We start from the raw sequence: 18,848 nt of genomic DNA on the forward strand, positions 1-18,848 counted from the left end.
GGCTGCACAAACGCCTGGCAGGATGTGCTGCCTTGGTTTTCTGAAGCACCTGGTGCAGTTGTGGCTGAGCCCCAGGTGTGCCCCAGGCTCCTGGGGCAGAAGATGCCACTCTCACGTGAGCTGTTCCTGTGCCAGGGGTGAGTAGGGGTTTGTCTCACAGAATTGCTCTGGTGAGGGGTGTCTATCCTCAGTGTGGTCTCCTACAAGCTGCTTCTGTGTCTTCTGGCTGCAGCCCTACCAGGGATTAATTCTGCAGCTCAGAAATGGTCTTTGTGTAGCTTCAGGTGGTTGGCTTTGTAAACAAGGCTGAGTGTCAGCACCAAACTCGTTTCTGGGCACTGGTGCCTGTCCTGGAGGGCAGAGCAGCCAGGTTGGGTACTGTGGTGCCCTGGGGGCTGCTGTGCCAGCACTTTCCTGATCCACTCCATGATTCCCAGTGCAAGCTCAGGGACACAGAGTGTGATGTCATGTCTGCTGTGGGCTTAGGTGTGTGGGCTAAGCCCCAGCTGGCAGCTCTCCCTTCCCAACAAAGGGAGGGACTCCCTCTGCCCCATCCTGGAGGGATGAGGAGCCGTCCATGCCCCTCACGCCCACTTTGGCTGGACTGACTGGCTGGTTCCTGTCACATCAGGTTGGACATGTGTGGGAACAGCTCTTGAGAAGTGCAGGGCACACTCTGAAATGAGAAGTGGGCTGGGAGCAGGCCCTGAAAGGGGAAGAGGGAGCTCTGCAGGCTGCTGGCAGTGCTCATTTGTCTTAGGCTGTGTCTCTGCTACTGAAACATCTGATTTATTGTGCCAAGTTCTGAAAGGAACACAACTTGTTTGTGCACTGGGGGCAGGGCCTTGGCAGGGCTTCCTCAACTGCAGCAGGTACCAAATGAGAGCAGCTGTGGTTAGAGGCTGACCTGAGAGGGGGCATTTGGCTCCTGAGGCCTTGGCTGTGCCACTGCTCAAATAATCCTCTCACCACAGTGGTTTTTTAATTAATGCTTGAGTTTGGGACCTCCTGGCACAGCAGACACTGGCAGCTTCCTGAGAGCTGAATTCCAGACTGTGCCATCCTCCCTGGGTACAGCAGCACCCAGAGAGGAGCAAGGAAAGGTGGTTTGTTAATTCCTTTAACTACTTACCCTATAAATGCACAGTGCTGTGCAGCTGAGATTGCATTTGTTCCAAAGGCAGGCAAAAAGAGACAATTTATGCTACAGGATAATCCTACTCAACTTAGTAACTGCAACCTCACACCAATGCAGTGCATCAGATGCTAATTTGTGGTGAAGAACCTGTAATTAATGTTTTACCAAACCTGGTGGCTGGGGATTAACTGAGTCCAATCAGGAGTGATAAAGTTCCAGTGGATGCTGTTCTACAAAGCAGATTTTACATTAGCTGTCAAGTTAGAAAATGAGCACAGTGAAAGACACCTGTGGTTTGGAAACCTGCAGTGAAACAATGAACTTGCAAAAGAGAGAATTATTTCCTGAAACTTGTGCTGGAAAGCATTCAGACAGGTAAAACTCTCTTTTGCTCACTGCTGTGTAAAGCACATGGCAGTTGCCAAAATAGTTTTGTTTATTACCACAGTATCTTGAAAATCAACCCTCCCTTTGCTTCCTGGGGAACCTCCCAGGTGTCTCTGGGGTGACAGAGGACACTGTGATGAACTGCAACACCTCACCAAGAGCCTGAGTAACCACAGAAAGTTCTCAGCTCTGCAGCAAATGTTTCCCCCAGTGCAGCTCAGTGGAATTTGGGGCAGCTGCCAACTCAGATGTTAAAAACTTTGAAGTCTAAATAGAAAACAGGGCTTAATCTCTCACCCAAATGATCACACCCACAGTGAGGTAATTCTGCACAATTTAATAAAGTCATTTCCTCACAGACATAATTTACTTCACAGGTTAAAAACAAGGTTTTTTAAATACACTTCTTTGGCTGATCCCTAAAGAGCCCCCACAAACACACCAAACCTCCCAGCAGAGACACAATTAACACCAGGGTATCCTTGAAAGCAGTCTTCACATTTGCATAGATAAATGTTGAAATAAATGGATCCAAAAGTATTACAAACAAAGTAGATAACAAACAAAATTGAGGCTTTCCAAATACTTGGAAGTTACTTGATTTCTAAAGCAATCCTGCTTGGGGGAAAAAAATGGAATCATGTGCTTATTTCAGCAGTTTTAGACTATCCCACACTTCAGAGTTTGAGACTGTTCAACTTGTGATTGACTCCCAGATCTGCTGCAGTTCAGTTCTGTTCAGTCCTCCCGAAGGTAAGGGTCATCCCCTGCCTCTGTATTTCCTAAAATACCCTGTGGCAAAGAAGAGTCCTCTCCTTGAGCTTTTATGAGCTCCTCTGTTTGAGTTTCAGCTAATTTGGTCTCTGCTTTCTGGGACAGCAGCCTCACTTCTTGTACCTGTGACTTCACGAGCTGGATGTGGCTGCGGGCGGTCACCGAGGCCTGGTCTGCACCTGGGGCAGCAAAGGGGATGCTGGGTTAGAGCAGCAATGGGAATACTGGGTTAGAGCAGCACTGGGCAAACCTGGAAATTACTGTAATTAGCACCTGCTTTGATGGCTCTTGGGTTCTATTAATGCTCAATGCATTTACTGTCCATTTACCTAAAACAACAGTTAGTTTGCATTGAGATTTCATTGCTCCCTGAATTCTCCCACCCCACTGGGATACAGCTGGAGCTGGATCAGAGGGATCAGGGTGTGCCAGTGGGTTTGAGAACTAAGCCCAGTTCTTGTGTGCCAGGACCTTTCAGTCCTTGTTCTGTCCTGCCACTAACACCTGTGGTGCTGCTGAACTCAGAATCCCTTTGCCTCCCATTCTCCTCCAGGTTCTGGGTCTTTTTCAGGCACTTCCAGAGTTAGGATGTCGCTGTATATTCATTGCTTTCCTTCCCTCTCTCCACTCCAGTAACTCTGCCAATTTACCACAAACCAGGCCATAACTCAATCTGAAAACTATCAAATCTCTGCACGGAGAAAAGACCAAAATTAGTACCTTTTTTTTCTTTAATGCAACTGAATTCAGCTGGAAAGCCCTGCTGCACCCTGAGCCAGCCTTATTTCTGTGTTTGAACCTGCATTTAAAAATGACTGAACTCTTCCCTCCAGCAGTTTTTGGTCATGGTTGGTCTTGACCTTAACCACGTGTAAGTTTACAGGCCAAGTTCTCAGAGCAGTTCTATAGACTTGCAGCCAAAAAAAGAACAGGCAGGAGCTGTGAATTGTCAGGTTAACTGAATGAATCCTCTGTGTGTGTCAGCTCAGTGAGGGAGCAGGGCAGTGTCTGTGCTCACCAGACTGGTAGGCAGCCTCTGCTGCCATCTCAGACAGGCGCAGCGCCGTCATCCAGCTGGACTCCAGCCTCAGGTATTCCTGCTGCTTTGTCTTCACCTGGTGGGAAAGCACGGTGTTCTTTAACAAGGTGAGCAGCCCCTGGGGGCTCTCCCACCCCTGTGGAAAGGGGAGAGAGATGGGAATGTTCTGAGCAGGGTTTTCAGAGGGTGAGGGGAGTGGAGGGAGGTGCCCACTCACATCAACTCTGGCCCCGATGACCACCTGCCAGACGGCATCCACCTCCTCCGAGTCCATCTTCCCAAGCAGGTTGGAGTATTGCTTGTACAGAGACACCAGGGTGTAAACTGCCTGCAGAGGAACCAGGTCACACTGTTACCTCGCAGGCTGCACAGCTCTGGCTTTGTCTCACTGTTCCCTGGTGGTAGTTAACATTACTCTTCATGTACTTGCTGTACTAATAGGGACATAAACTGGAATGCAAATACTTCTATAACTCCCTGAAGGGAAGTTCTGGCCAGGTGGGGGTTGGTCTCTTCTCCCAGGCACTCAGCAATAGACAAGGGGGCACGATGGGCTCAAGCTCTGCCAGGGGAGATTGAAGTTGGAGAGCAGAAAAAAATTCTTTGCAGGGAGAGTGCTCAGGTATTGGAATGGGCTGCCCAGAGAGGGGGTGGATTCCCCATCCCTGGAGGTTTTTCAACTGAGATTGGCCATGGCACTGAGTGCCATGATCTGGTAAAGGGACTGGAGTTGGACCAAGGATTGGACTTGATGATCTCAGAGGGCTTTTCCAACCCAATCCATTCTATGATTCTATGATTCACTCAAATTGGCATTTTATTTATAAAATTAAAACTGTATCTTGTTTCAGGCTTAAACATGTTTCAGCCCATTGTTCTGGTGAAACTCACCTTGTGGCCTTAGGCAGGCAGAGAAGGAAAATGAAACACCCAGGCACAGAGAGCTCAGAACACAGGTAATATAAATTACTGTTGGGAGTTTATTCAGCCCCACTTCTGATTTCCACAGTCTTTTTGGCTTAAGTTAAAAGAGGAACTTTTTACAAGGGCCTAGAGTAACAGGACAAGGGGAATGGATTTAAACTACCAGAGAGCAGGGTTAGATTGCATATTGGGAAAAATTCTTCTCCATGAGGGTGGGCAGGCCCTGGCACAGGTGCCCAGCAAAGCTGTGGCTGCCCCATCCCTGGAAGTGTCCCAGGTCAGGCTGGACAGGGCTTGGAGCCACCTGGGATAGTGGGAAGTGTCCCTGCCCAGGGCAGGGAGTGGCACTGGCTGATTTTTAAGGTCCCTTCCAACCCCAAACCATGCCATGATTCTGTAAGTTTAACTCAAAAGCAACAGTTTAACAAAACTAACAGTAACTTCCATGTTTGGTGTCAAAGGGTGACCCCCCCCAGATTCCAAGGGATCAGACAACTCCAACCCCACACCTCTTGGATTAAATTAATTTTTAAAAGTCCAGTTTGAGCATGGTTTAGGAGGTGTAGTGAGTGCCAGCTCACTCAGCATTCCCAGCAGTGCTGGTGCCAGGTGTGCTCTCCCAGCTCACCTTGGTGTACTCCGTGAGCGCCTCGATGAGGGCGTAGGTGGTCTGGGACAGCAGGGTGGCCGTGCTGTCTGTCACCAGGGACACTGCCCTCCGGATCAGGGCCTCGTTGCTGAGGGACACCGAGCCCTGCTGCTGCAACACAAGGCACTGCATGAGCCCACACCCTCCACAGGGACAGCAGCGCCAAGGGACGCCGAGGCACAGCCCCGCTGCCACGGGCACTGCCACATTATGAGCCGAGCTCTCCCTGAGGACACAACCCCGGGGGAGAGCGAGTCTGCCCGGGGTTAAACGGGTGTTTGGGGACATTGGGCTGTTACCTCCACGACTGGCACAGCACACAGGGCCACCCCCAGCCCCAGGGCCTGGTGCCACCGGCCGCGGGCACCCGAGAGGCCTCGTCTGCTCACAGCGGCCAGCACTGGGGCACTGCGCCTGTGGAGGCAAAGGAGAGCTGAGCAGAGAGCAGGGCACGGGGGAGCAGGAGAGAGCTGGGCACGGAGCAGCAGCTCCCCCGGGCCCGGTCGATCCCTGAGGATGGAGCAGCAGCTCCGCAGCCCCAGCCCCGCCGCCCCCGGGCCCGGTACCAATACCTGAGGATGGAGCAGCAGCTCCGCAGCCCCAGCCCCGCCGCCCCCGGGCCCGGTGCCAATACCTGAGGATGGAGCAGCAGCTCCGCAGCCACCTCGCGCCCGCCGCCATCTTGGGCCGCGCGCCCGGCGCGCGCAGTGACGTCACGGGCAGGGGGCGGGACCGGCGCGTGAGGGGCCGTGAGGGCGATGGCGGGAACGGGAGCGGGACCGGAGGGGAACGACAGCGCTGAAGCACCTGTTGGCTTTGTTCACCCAGAGAGTTAGGTAGATATTGTTAATTTATTAGTTTTATTTTTCATTTATTTATTTCCCATTAATTTGTGGTTATTTCCTTTCGTTTATTTATTTATTTATCGTGTCTAAATTTATTTTTTCATTCATTTATTTATTTCCCGTTAATTTATATTTATTTTTATTTCTTTGTTTTGTTTCTTACTTTATTTTTCATTTATTAATTTAGAGGGATTTTATTTATTTGTTAACTTAGTTTATTGAAGTCCTGCCATTGCTTTATGAGCGTGGCACTAATTAGCATGAGAGAATCATTAACCAATAGAAGATAGAATACTAACTAATTAGAGAACTATGTAGCAAATAAGCACTAATTCCTTTGTTTGCGAAAATGGATTAACAGTAAAAAGTTTTGATGGTTGGGTGCTGGCTTTGTGGAAGCCTCCCCCTTGTACCCTGTGTAGAATAAACAACATCTCCTTTCTCAACAAAACTCTGAGTTTGGAGAGCTCCCAAAACTGGCAGCGCTGACACACCACGGTCTGGTTTCCACAGGAGCTGCTCCCCACCCTGATTTAACTCATTTTGTTGTTCAAGACTACATGATGCTGCTTTGATTTGGTTCCACTAGTGATAACCCCACCTTCTCCAGCAAAGGTTTCCTGTGTAATTCCATACAAAAGCTTTACTTAATTAAATCTATTTTTATTTACAGCAGAAATCCCTATCTGTTCTCTGAGACTCCGTAGCACAGCACAGGTTACTGTGTGAGGCAGTGCTGTACCACAGGCACATCCTTTATGTATCTACATGCTTTAAATATTTGTTAAAGTCCTGGCACGCCTGAGAACACCAGGTAACAATCCTGTAGCTGGTGTGGTGTTGGTGCCCTTGTGCCTCACAAAACTAGTGAGAGGGAAACCCAGTCCTGGTTTGAAATGTCTTTTTCCAGGACTTCTGAAAAAAATGACAAGTAATTTCTGTATCTCTGCCTTCACACCCTTAATGAGGCAGAGTTGGACAAGGCAGGACTTGTTTGTTGAGATGTTGGTGTGTTGGAATCGTGTTGCGTCCCTCCTGTCCCTCTCTAGGCAGGGTGAGAATCTCAGGAGAGGCTTTTAAATGTTCCAGGGAACAGAGGCAAATATCCAGGGAGACACAAAGAATCTGCAGGAGCCACAAAGATCAGCAAGTGCATGCTGGTGGAGACCTTTTCTTTTAACCTTTATTGTTTGTACATAAGAAAATGAGGCTGTGGTGGGGCAGCAAGGACACGAAACACTGGCAGGTTTGGCGCGGGGGGAAGGGGCGTCCATCCCGCGGGCCGAGCGCTGCGGAGCCGCTTCCCTCTGGAAAGCTGGTGGGAGCAGAAGCAGGAACAGGAGCAAGAACCTCATTTGAGCACCAAGAAGTAGGTGGTCCAGCCAGCGAGGAGCAGGGCCCCGAGCAGCACCGTGTAGCTGAACAGCACGAAGGCCAGCAGCTCCCTCAGCACCCTGAGGACGTGGATGGCGAAGGACTCCGGCATCGCTCCCTCCGGCAGGTACGATCCCTGGGGCTGGTGCTCCTGCTCCCCTCTTCCTGCAAGCACAGTGACAGGGCAGTCTTCCCAAGCAGAGAGACTGGAATTCACATTTACTCCCCAGGGGATTTGCTGTGGGGAGGAACCTTGTGATGTCCACCTGGAATATTTTAGTGTCCGATGGGACTTGTCTGCCTGCTCAGAGTCCTGTGCAGGGTTGGAAGACAGTCTGGGAGCTGAGCAGAGTCTCCCAGTCAGGGCTGGTGATGAAGCAGATGGAGATACAGACACAGGCAGTGGGCACAGCCATGTGGGCGAGGCCAGGGGCTCCTGCAGAGCCCGGCTGGCTCTTGGAATCCTTCCCCAGTGTCTGGGTATCCAGGAAGCCTCAGGATCAGAGCGGCCGCTGATGGTGCATTACCAACAGCGTGTTCTGATCAGTGGTCAATTCCTCCAAGGAAGCCACCATTAATATTTAATTATATAATTGCATCTAATGGAAATACTGGCACAAGCTGAGCCTTTTGTTTAAGAATGACGAAAACTGAGGCTTAAATACAAGTTTGCACAGGCAAATATTTATATCTTCTGTTAAAAATAACCTTTAAATGGGAGACATGGGGTAAGATGCTTTAGAATTCATCTTCTAGCTTTATTATAAAGTCACACTTGCTTTAGAAGTGATTGCTCACTTGTTAGTTCAAAATTAAATCTAAACTCTTTCACAAAAGTTGTTTGCTCCGTAGACTTAAAGCTGTGAAGACCCACCTAAAAAATCTATCGTCTCTCCAATTTACATGTTCTTTTAAATTTTTACCTCAGCTGTGCCAGATCAAAAATATCCACAGCCTTGGTCAAGTACATATAAAGGAGTTTAAACCAGACTTAACATAAACCAAACTCAAAGGGATTATTTCTTGTCTAAGCAGCCAAAGTAAACTGAATTCTCATCCTGCCACTTAGAATGTTTTTTTCAAGAACTCTTCTGATAAAGAGTTCACTTTTTGCTGTTGTTAAAGGGTTCAGTCATTTCATTCTAAGCTCAGGCACATGTATAATGTATAGAAATTATTTCATTTTTAAACCAGCAGTGGTTTCAAAGCACTGAAGTTTTCCATCCATGGGCTTTAAGAGATTTCTGGTTATCTAGAAACATACTGAAAAAGAAATAAACTACTTACCCAGGCTGTGGTTCCTCAGGATGCTGTTTCTCCCTGTCTGTCCTGCAGCTGTCCCTGGAGTTGCTGGTTCAGAGGGTTTGTGCTGAGGGGGCTGCTCGGCCGCGCCGTGCCCGGAGCCGGCAGTGCCAGGGCGTGTGTGCAGGGCTGATGTGCAAGGTGTGGTCAGGGCGGCTGATACGACACAGCGCGTCGTGCTGGGAGCAGCCAAACAGCTGCCCTGCCCCAGGGGCTGCTGGAAACAGCATTTCCTCAGGCTCAGCACCAGGGCTGGGGGTTACCAGGTCAAAACCTGCAGTGGGTTAGTTGGAGGGATTTCCTCTAAAAAATACATCATCTTAGACTTTTTGCTATGTTGTCTGGCAGGCTGTTGTGCCTCTTGCTCTGTTCCCTGAGAGCCCTGAGCAGCTCAGGAAGGAGGAGGAGGGTGCTCACACACAGCTGGGGCTGCTCCCAAGGGTGGGACTGTGCAGAATGAGCCTGACTCTTCTACAGAAAGGTTGGGCTGAAGGCAGCCCAGTGCCTGCACTGACTGGGTCACTGTTGAGTGTCACCCTTGCCCTCCCAGGGGGTCATCCCGACCTTTCAGAGCAGCTCCCTTGCCGTGAGGGCAGAAGGGAGCCAGGCTGTGTGTTTATTTTCAGCAAAACTGCTTTCTGATAAAGCTGTATGAAAAGTGAAAGTCTTTTAGGGTAGAGGTTGGGTGATGTTTTTTTTTATTTGCTGGTAATGCAGACAGCAAAGAGAAAGAGGATTATGTACTGCAGATCAAATCTCTTACCTACAAAGATATTATGATGTAGAAAATGGCCCCTTAATTTAATTAGGCTCTCTTGTTATCAAATTATTACCCTCATGGTCAGCAGGGCCTTGGACAGAAGCAGAACATCATCAGCTGCTCAGGAAGCCTGTTAAGTAGTAATTGCTCCTCCAGGGAATTGATAAACGTCAGGCTGGGTTTTATTTTGTTGTTGTTGTTGGGTAGTTCCAGGCAAAGACTTTCTGTGGCTGGAGTGGCCACCCAGCTTGGTGCTGGTGCAGGCCCCAGGCTGCAGAACTACAGCCAGCAGTGTTGGAGAGTTTACCGAGTGTCTGGGTTTGGCCTCCAGTGTTACCAACAAACATGTTTTGCTGGCCCAGGTGGAAGGGTAAGTCAGCTGGGGAACTGGGGCTTTGCATGGTGTCCTTTATTCACCTGTGGTGTGGCTTTTACACAGCATGACCTCAGTTCATAAACCAGCCTGATCAGGGCCAGTCATTTCCTTGGGATGGTTAAATTTGTAAATCAAATAAAAAAGTCTAGAAATGTCAATACTACAAAGACCCTCCAGGCCAAGCCAAGGACACTACAAGGATTGCACTGAGTCACTTGGTTTCTTGTTTTCCTCTGCACATCTAATTTTGGATTCAAAGCTAATTCAATTTTCTTTTTAAATACTCTGAGTGAAACTGCAGAATAATGCAGAGCAAAGCATTCCATATTTGCTCCTTGCATCATTGTCAAAGTTGCAGCATTTTTTGGTTTTTAAGTCTCCAAGTTGCCCACCTATGTGAGGTAAAAGGTCTCCAAAGACTGAAATTGTCTTTTTCTTTAAAAGTCAAGAAATCCCATGGATATTTCTGATGTAGTATGTTAGGTGGCAGAACAGAATGAAATTTGGTATGAGCTAAAGAAAAAACATCCAGATATTAAAAAACAGTTTCACTTTAAATAATTGAGTTGTTCTGGGGCAGGGGGAGAAGAACACAGCACAGGGGTTTGGTTTATTTATTTTTATATTCCAGAATGAGAGTGCAAACACTTCCAAAAAAAGATCAAATAAGTCTTTATTTTATTCTAATAAATGGAATTAAACAGACAGAGGGGCTCCAGGAAGGGGCTCCTTTGGCAGAACTCAGGAAACAACAGACCAAAACCCACCACAGTCACAACTATGATAACTTGGAAAAATGAAGGAGTTTATTTGGATGCATTATGCAGGATAGCTAAGAGCAGAAATGCTTGGTAAGAGAGTGAGATTTAAGGTGTGGAGTGTTTTGGGGTTTTTTTGAGTTATCTTTAGTAGTGTTAGAAGCCTGTGAGCACCATGACTGTGCCCCCAGCAGCACAGGCACCAACAAAGCCTCTGCTCTGCCTCTGGGAGCTGCCCCGGCACACTCTGGCTCAGCAACACCAAGGGCCCAGCCACCAAGCCCGTGGAAAATTCCAGGGTGTAAGTTTGAGCTCTACAACACCTTGTGACAGCAAAAACCACAGTTTATAACCTGGACAGGGGGGTGAAAAACGTGTCTGTTTTAAACCTGCTGTTTACTGGGTCCCTGTTGTTGCTATTTTTGGCCCAAGTGCCACATGGGGAGTGTCTGTGTGTCTTCAACCCTCAGCTGATGACACAATGATGTAATTCATACTCTGGGGTAGCTTTCCACAGTCAGGTGGGTGTACCTGGGACAAACAAGCCACCTCACAGCAATCCCTGTGGGGGCAAGTGCAGTAAAAGGCTCAAGGACCAGAGTTAGAGCTGTGTACAGATCTCTGACAAACACAGCCCGTGCATCCATGGAATGTGTCAGGCACCAGAGAGCCTGGAAATACTGGTATGAAATCAGGAGCAGAGAAGATCCTGTCTCTATCTCCCCCTAAAACTAAACTGGAAGAAAAAAAAGCAGCAATTTGCCAAAGAGAAGGACCCCCCTACTCCCCCCCATGCTTGGTTGCCATGTCAGACCATTGTTTATTCCATCATTAGTGCCTTCCAGCACCACTTGTCTGTCAGGAAGTTCCACAAGCCCCTGGAACACAAGTGAAGGATGAGGGTCACTGCATCACGAGCTGCTCTCAGGAGAGCTCCTTTCACTGCTGTGGTTCTCCAAAGTTCAAGCAGCAGTGCCAGGACCAGCCATGCCTGTGTCACACAGGGCCTCTCACTTCAGTCTCTCACCACACACCCTAGAAAGGGGCAGGCTCCAGTTTTTCCATCAAGGATTTGATCCAGGTGGTTCCATTGATGAGTTTTGTCGTGGCAATGACATACTCTGTGCCTCCATCTTCCATCTGGGACAGGAACCGCAGCGCCGCGATCTCTGCGTACGTCACCCCGCCCAGGAAGAACACCAGAGTCACCCTGTTCTCACCCTGCTGACCTGGGCAGGCACAAAAGGGACAGGATTTTCACACCTCCTGTGCAACAACTGTCAGTCAAACTCAAATGACCTAAAACTGAACTACAGAATTGGAGGAAAAATATATTGGGTGAAATAGCAGGTTTGGGGCCCAGAAATGCAGACTCTGCTCCCACCTCTGCAGTCTCTACAGGATGTGCTTCTGCCTGACCAGTTTTAATGCTGGGAGAGGGAATGCTGACATTCTTTGTGAAGTAATTTTATATACTAAAGTCAGAGTGTCAGGTTAGGGTTTGTTTTAGTACCCTGATGGGGAGTTAAACAATTTGCCAAAGGATGGTCAGTGAGATCTAACACTTCTGTGGGACAGGGAGATGAGAGCGGGGCCTGGACTCTCCCAGCCCTATTCCATCCTAAGAGAGATGCATTTCCCTGTAAAACACAGGAAAACAAGGCAGAACTTACGCTTTTTCTGAAGGCCAGTTGGTAACTGCTGCCTCTCCTCGAAGTGGGGCCCTGGCAGCATCTTCAGCACCTCCTCGATGCTCCTCCAGCCCGGGCGGGCCAGGAGCTGTGCCAGGCGCACGCTCAGCGGGGCGTACCCGCTGTACACATACGAGATGTCATTGGGGTTCTGCGGGGCAGGGGGCAGCAGGTCAGAGCCCCTCACACCACGAAATTATAAACAAAATCACATGGAAAAAGAAGGTTTTCCTGCCACATGTAATTCTGCAGTTACATGTAATGTTCACTGCTGGTTTGTCTGTTCACCAGCTGCCAGGGCCTGGTTACCTGCTCGTTAACATCATCCATCCACAGGCGCAGGGTTTTCCTGATCGTGGGGTAGTTATTCCTGCTACTTGTCTGAGGTTTCAGCAGTCCAGCCTTTTCCAGGTTGTTTAAGGTCAAGATATGTTCATAGCCATAAGTCTGCAATGTGACAAAATCATCTTCAATACCATGTCAGTAACCCATGAGCACACCATTAAAAAAAAAAAAGAAAATATACTAATTCTAAAAAGGTGTTTAAAAAAGCTTTTTGGGTAGAGTGTATCACATTTAGAGTGTTTAAATCATAACAGTAAAAAGGGCAGTGATTAAACCTCTGTATCCAAGTGTAACATGCACTGCTGTCAGCCCGGACAGACTCCCAGTGCTCCCTCTGTGCACACTGGAACTCAACACTACCCATGTGTAACATGTGTCTGCCTACAGTGCAAGTGCTGTAGAGCTGAGCATTCAATATGGATTCTCTCAGGACCCCAACCTGGAGAATCTCTCTCTTGTAATGGTCCAGAACCTTCTGCTTCAGCCCACTGTTGCACACGGATTGCAGGCAGACGAGACGCAAGATCTTGATTAAGGGGTGCTTCTGAGCTATGCAGTCTTCAATATAATTGTTAACCTATTAAATAAAATACATGAACTGTTACTTAAAGAACTGTTAAAGTGCCTGTAAGACCTGGAAAGAAAGATTGGGTTTGCTTAATGTCTCCAAAGCAGCAAGAAAGGGGTGCAGCTGCTCTCCAGGCATCTCCAAAACAGTGACCCAGCACTGGTTCCACTTGGGCCCACCTAGAGCATGGCAGTTCCACAGTCAGCAGCCACTTTGTCTGAGGCACTGAAAAATTCATATTAACCATCTTCAATGTTTCACCAATCCCTCACAGCACACAGTGTACAGCTCAGACCCCCCCTGGCTGTACAAGGGCAGGGACAGATAATTCAGCAAGGCACATCACCAGACATCATCTACATCAGATGTTCCCTCTCTCAAAAAAACCCAAATGAGGAAAATACATTTTTTGAAGGCGTAGGAGTCGCTAATTGTCATTATCTACCTACCTTGTCTGTGTCTATTCCAGACATGAACTCTTGCTCCACTGTCAAATTATCAAAGAAATCTTCAGATGCTTCAAGAAAAGAACAACAATCAATACAACAGCAACAGACAGCTTATTTTCTACTTTTAACCTTTCAGCAGAGATGCACTGGATGGATCAAAGCCCATTTCTGCCAGGCTGAGAGGTGCCCATCAAGTCACCTGTGCCCTGGCTGCACTCGAGGCGTGCAGGGCCTGCTGAGGACACACTCACTGGTGATGTCCTTGATGAGCTCGGCGATGGAGGTGTGGTTGGCCAGCGAGCTCCGGGCCGCCTGCATGTGGGGCAGCTGCGACACAAACTGCTTGATCTCCCCGACCGTCTTGGCGTGGTGCCTCTCCTGCAGGAAGGACCACTTGGGTTAGGCCCTGTTCATGTCAGGAACACCAGCTGGGTATTTATCATGAAAAACTGTTTTACTGTACTCACTGCACCTGCAGGAGTCAGAGATATGTGACCTTTTAGATGAAAGACTTTAAATGCTTTTACTAAGTCACAGCATAACCTGTAACAGCAGTTGGATCACTGGGAGAGGCAGGACATAATACAGCAGTATCATCAGACTGTTTTTGTCCATTATACCAGTGCTGCAAATCACTTTATCCACCTATGTCTGACTCCAGCCATCACCATCTGCTCCTCCATTTCCCTACCAGAGAAAACTCCCTTTTTTACACAAAGAGGAATTACTTTGCTGGCTGAGTGTAAACCTGCAGCTCCAAGCCAGTGCTGTCAGGGCTGGGGGACATCTCCCCTTGGAGCAGCAGTGGAAGGTGCTGGAGCTGGGCCACTCACTGGCCCTGGCTGCAGCCATGCCTGGGCTCTGAGCCAGGATGGGCCAAACCCACACAGAGTTCAGCTCTCAGAGCAGTCCAGAGGGCTGCACTGCATGTGGGCTACTTGCCTCTTGCTGCAACTTGGAATAAAAATAATAATAACTTGACTCATATGAGAAGGATTTAAATGGGCAAGTGCAGGCAGGAGAGTGATAATGATGGAGCCTGCAATTTAAGAAGCCCTCTGCTGCCAGTATGCTGCTGTTTCATTATCACCTATTACCACTGACAATTTCTTAAAATTCTCTTTTTTTAAAAAACAGTCAGTATGAGTAATCCAGCTCTAGCACCCCCAGCACTGATCCTGCAGAAACAAACATGTACTAGGGGAGGAGGCTGAGCACTCAGCACTTCAGTTAAGGTACAGCTACCTCACCTTAGATGTGGCAGCGGTGAAGGGGCTAAAATACACACAGGAAATAAAATCAAAGAGACTAACAAGTTCTCTTTGAGAATCCCCATGAAGTCTGAAAGCCAAGGTATGGGATCTCAGTTTCTTTATGAATCATCAACAGGATGTTTTCAAATAAAACCACAGACATGCCCCACACAGCTCTCCAGCTGTCTAAGGTGATACATGAGCATGAATTCACACTTCCAATCTCCTGCAAGGCAACTGTCTTTTCCACATTCCTACTGGGGTTTATGCCAGCCATAATAACCTGTTCTGGAGTTTTATTGCTTAAAGCCTTTTCTCTGCATCCTCAGTGAATACAAAGGGGAAAAGGACCTTTCAGTGAACAGGTAACAAGAGCAGCAAAGAGGAACTGAACAGCACACTAAAACTGAACTCTGACCTCCTGCAGAGGGAGGCAGCACCTGCCTGTCCTGCAGACTGAGGGAAGCAATTCCTCTTGTGGGAGCTTTGGGCTCATACAGCAGAAGGTGGTTTAGGCAAACTGTGATGAGAGGGAAAGCCCCAGAACAGAGGTGTGAGAAGAAGAGGGGGATCCACATTACTACAGGACTCTTGAGATTTGAACAACACCTACACAGAACAGAGCTGATCTTATCCCAGGGCAGGGGAACAGACTGGAGGGGCTTCTCAAGACTGCCTGGGGGATTACTGCATGGCAGCAGCCCAGGCACTGCCCTGCCGAGGGCAGACTGTGACTGATCTGATGACAGGAACACCCAAGGGATGCACTGCTGGACACAGGCCTCACCTCAAAGGCTGCTGAGATGATCTTGGCCTTCTTGCTGAGCACTGAGCCCACAGCATTGAAGTTCTTGTCGCGGATTTCGGCGTAGAGCTCCTCTGCAGAGTTCAGCTGCAGCTTCTTGGGCTCCGTGGGCAGGTCCTTCCCACCCTCGCTCTGCTTCTTCGGGGCAAACTTCTCGGGGGGCAGCTTCACATAAGCTACCAAATGCAGAGAAATAACCCTTATAAGGACTGGAACTTCACCACCAGAAGTTATGGTTAACAGGCTGAGGAAACAGAGCTGGAAACAGCTCTGAGCAGCAGAGCAAATATAAACACCCCTCAGTGCCTGGGTGTTAATTAGGGAGAGTCTCACTGTACTCACCCAGGGACCTACACAAACACACGTGATCAGAACCCAAGTGCCAACTCCCCTGCTTTCAGAGAGGCTTGGAGACAGCCCTGCAGCCAGTCCAGTCCAGCAGGAGGGATCACAGCCCATAAATGCCCCTCTGGAGTTTTCTTACTATCTCCTGAAGAGCAAGAGCATGCTCTGCATGGCCTTTCACAAAATGTCCCTGTCCCCTCAGTGTGACACACGATCCAGCCAGGCTGGAGGCGCACACCTTTCTGCTTGTACAACACGTGTTCTGTCACTGTGTCTGCACCCAGCCAGCATCCAAAATATGCCCATTCAGTAACCACACACTGCTCAGCTCCCCTTCCCAGGCAAAAAGGTCCAGAGTGGGTCTTGATGGGCTCCAGCCTGGGACTGAACCAACCCCGCACTTAGTTCAGCTGAGCTGCTCCCACATCACAGCCATTCAGTGAAGCAGAAATGCCCCTCACACACTGCAACCTCCCCCAGGGCTTGGGAAACCTCCCCCAGGGCTGAAGAACTGCCCCTTCCCCACAGCCCTCACTGTTCTGGATGCCGTAGATCTCGTCTATCAGCCCCTCGTAGGTCAGCTGCGTGGCCAGCGGGGTCAGCAGGTCCACGTTCCGGTCCAGCAGCAGCAGCGTGTCAAAGACAGGGAAGATGGAGTTCTGGCTCCCAGGGAACTCACGCTTCATCCTGATCATCATGTTGGCCACATGCTGAAAGGAAATCACACCGGGCTTGTTACAGTGCAGGACACAGCAGATGATCTGAGCTCTGGGCCCTGCATGTGTGGGCACAGCCCTGGGTAATGGAGGGGAAGGGCAGGAGGTACAGACTGGCTGAGGTAGGGGGCAGGATGAGACTGAGAAAACAAAATCCTCCCCCACAGCTTGGCAAGACAGCAACTGGCCACAGCACTGCCATCACCTCAAGCTGCTCCCTCACACCAAAAGGTACCAATTCACCCACAGGTCGATCAGAGAGAAGAGAAGGGGATAAGTGAGTGTTGTGGCTGGATTAAAAAAAACCCCAGAGATGCCTTTAACCAAACGCTCCTTAAGGCAGTTCCAAAGAAGAAGATGCAGTTTTTCAGCCTCACCCGAGCACAGTCGCCCTTCCCAAAGATCTGTGGGATGGTTCCGTAGAGAGCCTGCAGTGTCATCAGCCCCTTTGCTGCGTGGTACAGACTGGTCTGGTCACTCTCCAGGTAACATTCCTAAACAACAAGGAGGATTCTGATGGAAGGTGTTGATCCAACGTAGCTGCTTCCACGGCAGAGTGAGGTCCATGTGAACAGTTCAGAGGAGACTTAGGCTGGGGAATAAACTATGGCTGTTGGCAAATATGGGCTTTATTTGTGCCATCACTACATCAAACAGTACCCCAGACACCACAGTATTTCTGAACCCCACACACCAACCCAGTTTGATGGAGCAAGAGCCAGAAAGTGACTGCAAGGAGCCTCCCCCACTAATTAGGCCAATCTGAGTGTCCAACACCTCATGGCAGCTGCAAGCTCTGACATGTCCTCTGGGCTACACTTCTTATGGCACAGCAAGGCAAAGAAACTCCCAAACCATCCTGTCCCCAGAAGCAGCACCCTGGGAACACAGGACACAGTGCAGCTCTGTGCAGGGTGACCCACCACACACCCCATCCTGTGCTGGCTGCTCCTGACAGCAACGCCCCATTTGTGATAACCACACCAGCAGCTGGAGCTGGAGGAACTGGGGGCAGCTGGTGTAGTGGCTGTTCCTTCAGCGTTGGGCATGAAAACGCACAGGCGAGTTCAGGCTCAGTTCAGGCCTCAGGAACAAGACACGTTTGCTCTGCAAGGCCTTTCCCTGCTGTGCAGGTCACAGAGAGCCAACACGAAGCCACAGCGGGTTCTCCCTTGCAGCCGAGCCGAGCACTCACCTTGAAGGCGCTCTCGGACTCCATGGAGAGCAGGTCCCCGTCGAAGGGGATGAGGTCCAGGCTGTACTGCTCGCGGTGGATGAAGGAGCCCAGCACGCCCTGCTCCTTCAGCCACTGCTCGCACAGCAGGCTGCGGCGTGGCACGAACAGGATGTGGAAATCCCTCTGCGGGGAGCGGCCTCTGTCCTCCCTGCAAGAGCCACAGCAGGGGCACTGCACTGGGGCAGCACCGCAGCCCCCAGCTCTGCTTGGCAGTGCCCAGGATGGATGCACGGGCCGGCAGCACGGGCAAGCACACCCAGCTGTTTGCAGTTCCCAGAAGGGGCATCAATCCCAGCACGACTCATTCCAGCTGATTAGAAGGGGGAGGAGTGGACCCTCTGCCTGGCAGCCAAAATGAAGCCCCCCTCCTGCACCCAACTTGAGCCCTCCAAGCAGCTGCACTGCAGTTTGGTGTCTGCACGCAGGTCCTTGTTCCCTGCCCAGGTGTAACAAACCACACCTGTCTCTGTTCTGGTGGCCTGACACCATCTGTCCTGCCCTGCCCTGCCCTGCCGGCGCCCGCGGTACCTGAGCACGTTGTCCGTGATAATGTCCATCAGCTCCAGCTTGGGCCTGACGAAGAAGATGATGTTCTTGACGTCGGCCGGGGGCAGCCGGCCCGGCTTGAGCGTGAACATCTTCTCCACCTCATGTTCCTGTGGTGGCACGGGCGTCACCCGAGTGCGGTGACATCCGAGAGCCTCCCCCGGCCCGGCCGACGCTTACCTTGAGCAGCGAGTACTGCGCGATCAGCCCGAAGGGCCCCGTCAGGTACTCGTCCCACACGATGGCCTGCGGGAGGGACGGCGGGGTCAGCCCGGCCCAGTGCCCTGCCCCGGCACCGCCGCGATCCCGCCATGGCCCCTCCATGCCCCTGGGCCCCCTCGCTCCCCCCGGCCCGGCGCTCCCACCTTGGACCCCGCGCACTTGTCGAGGAACTCGCGCAGCTCCCGCCGTCCCGCCTCCCGCAGCGCCGTCAGGTTCACCCGGCCCGAGCTCAGGTGAGCCGCCATGGCAGCCCCGCACGGCACTGCGCAGGCGCGCAGGGACCGCCCCGCCCCGCGAGGGGAGGGACGGACAGAGGGACAGGGAGGGACGGACAGACAGGGAGGG

General features: G+C 50.4%; 3 protein-coding genes and 1 long non-coding RNA gene across 5 annotated transcripts; 1 reads left to right on the plus strand and 3 right to left on the minus strand.

The window, feature by feature from the left end:
* Positions 1 to 1,841: 1,841 nt before the first annotated feature.
* DIABLO (diablo IAP-binding mitochondrial protein) lies at positions 1,842 to 5,642 on the minus strand. 2 transcript variants are annotated; one of them, XM_071571812.1, is made up of 6 exons: positions 5,546 to 5,642; positions 5,211 to 5,325; positions 4,891 to 5,019; positions 3,556 to 3,666; positions 3,318 to 3,414; positions 1,842 to 2,478 (listed from the first exon to the last, which is right to left on the minus strand). In XM_071571812.1, the coding sequence occupies exons 1-6, from the start codon at positions 5,590 to 5,592 to the stop codon at positions 2,264 to 2,266; spliced, it is 714 nt and encodes a 237-aa protein (XP_071427913.1). In that variant the 5' UTR covers positions 5,593 to 5,642; the 3' UTR covers positions 1,842 to 2,263. The 2 variants fall into 2 exon arrangements, with proteins under 2 accessions (XP_071427913.1, XP_071427912.1); XM_071571811.1 differs by having other exon boundaries at positions 4,891 to 5,022.
* On the plus strand, positions 5,570 to 14,150 carry LOC139679778 (uncharacterized). The gene is made up of 3 exons (XR_011699244.1): positions 5,570 to 5,747; positions 6,846 to 7,257; positions 13,516 to 14,150. It is a non-coding gene; the product is annotated as an uncharacterized lncRNA (long non-coding RNA).
* On the minus strand, positions 6,920 to 8,802 carry LOC139679777 (uncharacterized). The gene is made up of 2 exons (XM_071571813.1): positions 8,418 to 8,802; positions 6,920 to 7,295 (listed from the first exon to the last, which is right to left on the minus strand). The coding sequence occupies exon 2, from the start codon at positions 7,240 to 7,242 to the stop codon at positions 7,108 to 7,110; it is 135 nt and encodes a 44-aa protein (XP_071427914.1). The 5' UTR covers positions 7,243 to 7,295; positions 8,418 to 8,802; the 3' UTR covers positions 6,920 to 7,107.
* VPS33A (VPS33A core subunit of CORVET and HOPS complexes) lies at positions 10,224 to 18,784 on the minus strand. Its single transcript, XM_071571810.1, has 13 exons — positions 18,647 to 18,784; positions 18,462 to 18,527; positions 18,264 to 18,391; positions 17,694 to 17,883; positions 16,876 to 16,992; positions 16,318 to 16,492; positions 15,420 to 15,613; positions 13,631 to 13,757; positions 13,380 to 13,447; positions 12,802 to 12,939; positions 12,327 to 12,464; positions 12,000 to 12,168; positions 10,224 to 11,555 (listed from the first exon to the last, which is right to left on the minus strand). The coding sequence occupies exons 1-13, from the start codon at positions 18,746 to 18,748 to the stop codon at positions 11,362 to 11,364; spliced, it is 1,806 nt and encodes a 601-aa protein (XP_071427911.1). The 5' UTR covers positions 18,749 to 18,784; the 3' UTR covers positions 10,224 to 11,361.
* Positions 18,785 to 18,848: the final 64 nt, after the last annotated feature.

The sequence above is a fragment of the Pithys albifrons genome, chromosome 17, assembly GCF_047495875.1.
Source record: "Pithys albifrons albifrons isolate INPA30051 chromosome 17, PitAlb_v1, whole genome shotgun sequence".
Classification (NCBI taxonomy): domain Eukaryota; kingdom Metazoa; phylum Chordata; class Aves; order Passeriformes; family Thamnophilidae; genus Pithys; species Pithys albifrons.